This window comes from Bombyx mori, chromosome 2 (genome assembly GCF_030269925.1).
Source record: "Bombyx mori chromosome 2, ASM3026992v2".
NCBI lineage: Eukaryota > Metazoa > Arthropoda > Insecta > Lepidoptera > Bombycidae > Bombyx > Bombyx mori.
In genome coordinates, this window is record NC_085108.1 from 7,456,027 (window position 1) to 7,462,151 (window position 6,125).

The 6,125-nt window shown below is 38.8% G+C and overlaps 1 protein-coding gene across 2 annotated transcripts in view; it reads right to left on the minus strand.

Moving 5' to 3' along the window:
- Window positions 1-5,918, minus strand: part of LOC101742237 (uncharacterized) — a 43,463-nt gene extending 37,545 nt beyond the window's left edge. For both annotated transcript variants that reach the window (XR_002431637.3, XM_004933278.5), the window contains exons 1-7: window positions 5,810-5,918; window positions 4,812-4,889; window positions 4,285-4,366; window positions 3,621-3,701; window positions 3,118-3,153; window positions 2,308-2,360; window positions 17-223 (exon numbers count right to left, since the gene is read on the minus strand). Coding sequence is in view for 1 of the 2 variants with exons in the window: in XM_004933278.5 (XP_004933335.2) it covers window positions 17-223; window positions 2,308-2,360; window positions 3,118-3,153; window positions 3,621-3,701; window positions 4,285-4,366; window positions 4,812-4,889; window positions 5,810-5,829 (557 nt within the window). In the remaining variant the exon portion in view is untranslated. The remainder of the gene's footprint in view (window positions 1-16; window positions 224-2,307; window positions 2,361-3,117; window positions 3,154-3,620; window positions 3,702-4,284; window positions 4,367-4,811; window positions 4,890-5,809) is intronic.
- Between the last annotated feature and the right edge of the window lie 207 nt (window positions 5,919-6,125).

A 6,125-nucleotide genomic window follows, 5' to 3' on the forward strand; every position in this document is an offset into this window, starting at 1 on the left:
AAAAAAAAAAACCCACCGAAAATTGTCGTCTCTCCATCCCTTTTTATCTTTCAGATAATCGATCTTCCGTTTCAGTCGCTCGCTGTCGTAGAATCTACTCGGCTGTGAGTTAAATACTGGAGTACTCTTAAATAGAATTAGGTACGCAATGAATACTGTTACAAGCAAAATGGCGGTAATGCAGAGAACGCACGCGTATTGGGAGCCGGCGATCTTCTTTAACCTAAAAAAAAGAAAAAATTAACCTAATTCATTTTAACATTGACCGTCTTATCATAGACAAATATATGTGGGATCGTTCATGAGTAAAAGCGGGATGAATATAGCGAAATTCTTTATTTTACTTCACAATCATTTCGGACACGGTTTTCTTCGTAAACTTTTCCTTTTCTTCCTACCCTCTCTAACCTTAAACTGCTGTCTCTTTCTGAACATTCCATTGCAACAGGCACAAAAAAAATAATAAAAAAAAAACTGAAAAAACGCAATAAAAATAACATTCCCCACATATATATAAACAAAAATGTTTATTTAAAAGAGTATTATTTTATTTAGAGCCACTTTTATTTAAGCGTCCTTAAAGTATTATTACTTTATTAAGACAATCCGGCTATGGAATGAGCTCCCCTCCACGGTGTTTCCCGAGCGCTATGACATGTCCTTCTTCAAACGAGGCTTGTGGAGAGTATTAAGCGGTAGGCAGCGGCTTGGCTCTGCGCCTGGCATTGCTGAAGTCCATGGGCGACGGTAACCACTCACCATCAGGTGGGCCGTATGCCCGTCTGCCTACAAGGGCAATAAAAAAAAAATTGTAATTTTGGACACGTTTAATTTTAACTGTGTTTTTTTTTAGTGCTTGGATGGGTGGACGAGCTCACAGCCCAGCTGGTTGTTAAGTGGTTACTGGAGCCCACAGACATCTACAACGTAAAGGCGCCACCCACCCTGAGATATAAGGTCTAAGGTCTCAGTATAGTCACAACGGCTGCTCCGCCCTTCAAACCGAAACGCATTACTGCTTCACGGCAGAAATAGGCAGGGTGGTGGTACCTACCCGTGCGGACTTACAAGAGGTCCTACCACCAGCGAATATACTAACCTACACAATATTTCATTCTCTAATTATAATTAACATTCAACTAATATGGTTTTTATTTTATTTCAAGTTCTCTAAATAAAATCTGAGCGCCGTATTTATGGGCAAGCGCATACGAATATTGCATACGGATACATTTTACATCGAAGTCATTCATATTCGGGACAATTCATATACGCGCTATCAGCAAGTAATTGTATACCTATTCTTTTAATATCATTTCATATCATAGGTCAGCTACAATAAGTTTATCAATGAAGAATTTCTTAGATCATTGAAGTTGTTATCACAACTATCAGCGCTATGACATATCTTTCTTTAAATGAAGCTTGCGGAGAGTTCTTAACGGTATTGCTGAAGTCCATGGGCGACGGTAACCACTCACCATCAAGTGGGCCGTATGCCCGTCTGCCTACAAGGGCAGTAAAAAAAGGGCTGTCTGGACGAACCGTACAACCATGGATACTCAAAAAACCGATCTGTTTATTCTTTATTGTACACACAGTTAATACAATATAATAATTGCGAAAAGTTATAAAATGGCGAGCTTAACTCAATTATCGATCAGCTAACCGTTCTTAAAGAGGGTGAGCTTTACATAGGTGGGTAGAAGAGTACAATCTAATCAATTTACTTATTGATACAATACAAAATAACAATAATAGTAACAATAATAAATAAAAACGCTAATACATAATATATCAGACTATAAACATACACAATTATACACATAAATACCATAACCATATACATACACGTACATATATAATGAAATAAATACAAATAGTAAAAATCTGTCCAATTCACACGTGGTAGAAGTGAAACCTTCCAAAATTAAAATACAATTATCCTAAACGTCTTAAGTATATGTAAAATTTTGTCATTAGTAAATAATTGTAAGGTAGCGCCCTCTGTGAATTGATATTTTAATTTCACGTATAATCCTAAATTAAAATTCACTACAAGAGCTTTCATACACACGTTAGTATTAAAAAATCTCACAGATGGCGCTGTATTAAATAGTATGTATATTTCTGTCTCATTCTTTGCTGGCTTCATCCTACACATTTTTGTATTTGTGTCTCTTACCTGTCGTTTTTTCCGTTGCATCCGGTTTGAAATCACAACGATTCTAAAGAAGTTTTCACTTCAATAAATACAACAATATCTCCTGTTTCGTGTCTAAAGAAATATCTGAAAAAGCTACTTACGCACAAGACACGCACGAAAACGTATCGTCCTTATCTAGATCTTCTTTCTCAGTCTAGAAATAAATAAATAAAACATTTCAATAAAAACTACCTCAGACATTCCATTAATTTAGATAGTATCTTCGTTTTTATTTGCGAGTTTTCGTAAAATTAAAACTAATTTTACGGATTAATCTCGCAATTTTTTTCAGTTTTTAAAAGAGGCGAGGTAAAACCGTAAAAATGGTTTTAATAATTTTTTTAAAAATATTTTAATTTAATACGACGTGTCTAGAGCGTATTAGTTGTTGAGTAGACAAGCTGACGGTCCGCTTGTTATTATGTGGCTATCGGAGTCCAAGCGTCAACCACCCACCACCATGTGACATGAAATCAAAGTTACCATGGTAATTACAAAAGTATTTAGTATGAAATTGCACTCTATATTACAATATAACAAATTACATGATGAGACGAGCGAATGCACGACCAAGCTGCCCATGGACATCACAACAAGCCCTTCTTCGAGATATGGAGTCGAATTTCCCATTTGCCCTGTATAACGGCTGTACCTTTGAAGGGAAAAACAGGGAAGACTACGGTACCTACTGTGGACTCTTCACCAGCAAATGCCGGGCTTCGATGGCAGTACGCTGGTGTAATACTCATAGAATGCTGCTCCCATTCTCTGGGGAAAAGAAACTCCCAGGAGAAGGGATGGAGTGGCCACGGACGGCATGTAACCACTTAACACCAGGTGGGCTGTGAGCTCGACCACAGATTTAAGCAATAAAAAAAAAGTACGTGTTATTTATTGAGAAAAATATTCACCCGAAAGCACCATTCCCCTTTCTCCTCGTCGATGAGCTGAAAAGAGTAGTAAAAGTGAAATTAGCTGACCACCCTGTTACATAGATGGCGTTAGTAGTAGGCTAGATAATAATTACTATCCATGCGTTTTTGCAGTCTACTGTTCAAACTTAACCAAGCTGGTAAGGTTTCTTGTTAGTCCGCACGAATAGGTATCACTCCCACTACCTATTTCTATTGTGAAGTAATAATGTAACTCGAATTGAAGGTTGGGGCAGCCTGTAAAACTATAAAACTCTTGACACTTAGAATTCATGTGTCGAGGTACGTGGTCAAATTTATGTTCTTAATGTCTATAGGCTCCGGTAGCCCTTAGCCCTTTAACAACAGATGTGCTGTGAGCTCGTCGACCCATCTTAGCAATAAAGAGAATCTTATAATTTCTGAATTAGACCGGTCGTTTGTTGAAATAGCCAAGCGACGATCCCTGACTTAGGAATGCACTTAAAAACATACAAACTCACAGTATTTTTATTTTCAATCCGAATACCCTTCACATTATCCACGTCGCGCATTGCCTTTGATGTTTCAGAACAGCTCGAACTCTTTGGACAAAGAAAAAAATAAAAAGGCTTTCATAGAATCAGACAAGACTATCTAAGATGGCGACGCGATGTAAAACTCACGGTGAGACATCATCGGCCTAGAGGAATGAGTCTGGCGTCTCAAATATATGTAACCTCTATACGATCTATGATATAAATCTTAAAAGAGGTTAATATGTTATAAAGATGACATAAATGGTAATTTCAATATTGAAAGGTTAGAAAAACGTTAGAAGGAACATTAGAAATATTAAAACTTTTTTTTTTTTTTTTGTTGCTTGAATGGGTGGTTGAGCTCACAGCCCACCTGGAGTTAAGTGGTTACCGGAGCCCATAGACATCCACAACATAAATGCGCCACCCACCTTGAGATATAAGTTCTAAGGTCTCGGTATAGTTACAACGGCTGCCCAACCTTTGAAATCGAAACGCATTACTGCTTCACGGCAGAAATAGGCGGGGTGGTGATACCTACCCGTGCGGACTCACATGAGCTCCTACCACAAGTAAAAAATTCCCATGAACCCCGTCCATTACATTCAATATTTGGATAGAAGAGTGAAATAAATCGTGATACTCATACGTGATTCGTCTTCGACTTCTGAGAATGTTGACGTTTCTTCTTATCCGCCTTCTGTTTCAGCAGATTCGTTTTCTCTGGATCACTGAAACACACGTATCAAGTGGGAACTCTTTTGTCACTGGATTGTATTGAACTGTCACTAGATAATAAACTTTTACTGGTGGTAGGACCTCTTGTGAGTCCGCACGGTAGGTACCACCACCCCGCCTATTTCTGCCGTGAAGCAGTAATGCGTTTCGGTTTGAAGGGTGGGGTAGCCGTTGTAACTATACTGAGACCTTAGAACTTATATCTCAAGGTGGGTGGCGCATTTACGTTATAGATGTCTATGGGCTCCAGTAACCACTTAACATCAGGTGGGCTGTGAGCTCGTCCACCCATCCAAGCAATAAAAAAATAAAAATATAAACCTTAAATTGGGTCATAATAGAACCCATACAGTTACAATTAAGGATGATTATCGTTGAAATAGATGATGGACAGTTCCTTTGCGAGGATATCACGACTAGTTGGAGTCTGACGCTAACCATTTTTCTATTCGTATTAAATCCTGGATTATTTTCAACATTGATGACTGTGTCTCTTTATCACTTCTCTTGCTGTGACTGAAACAAGTATAGTTCTCTTTAGCGTCATAAGATATATTCATCTATATCTTACTTTTAATACTGCACTACTTTAGACACAGTTCTCTGCAGCTCTGTACTGATCCCTAGCTCTTCTCGTACACAAACAGACACAGATCCGACCTACATCTAGCCTCTAGTCCTATACTGCACCACTATAGACACAGTCCTCTGCAGCTCTGTACTGATCCCGAGCTCTTCTTGTAAACAAACAGACACAGATCCGACCTACATCTAGCCTCTAGTCCTATACTGCACCACTATAGACACAGTCCTCTGCAGCTCTGTACTGATCCCGAGCTCTTCTTGTAAACAAACAGACACAGATCCGACCTACATCTAGCCTCTAGTCCTATACTGCACCACTATAGACACAGTCCTCTGCAGCTCTGTACTGATCCCGAGCTCTTCTCGTACACAAACAGACACAGATCCGACCTACATCTAGCCTCTAGTCCTATACAGCACCACTATAGACCCAGTCCTCTGCAGCTCTGTACTGATCCCGAGCTCTTCTCGTTCACAAACAGACACAGATCCGACCTACATCTAGCCTCTAGTCCTATACTGGACCACTATAGACCCAGTCCTCTGCAGCTCTGTACTGATCCCGAGCTCTTCTCGTACACAAACAGACACAGATCCGACCTACATCTAGCCTCTAGTCCTATACAGCACCACTATAGACCCAGTCCTCTGCAGCTCTGTACTGATCGCGAGCTCTTCTCACACACAAACAGACACAGATCCGACCTACATCTAACCTCTAGTCCTATACTGCACCACTATAGACCCAGTCCTTTACATCTTTATACTCATCGCAAACTCTTTTTGTACATAATCTGATCAAGATCCGATGAACATCTATCCAATTCTAAACCCCACACACAATCAATTACCTTTTAATACTAAAACCCATTCTAAAATAAATAAGTAAACATAGTGAAAAATCCTATGATCGTTTGAGACAATTGTCAAATATAATTGAGTTTACTTTTTATTTCAAGCTTACGACGTAAAGAGGTTCTATACTAATATATAAATCTAGAGTGGTTTTTACGGATGTTCCGTTATAACTACCGAACTGTGCATCCGATTGACTTGAAACTTGGTATCCATGTAGAAAATTTATAATTATTTTATAAAATTTATAACTAATATTTATATGAGTGTTGGACTCCCTACACCAGTTGCGGGGGCGTTAATGATGAGAAT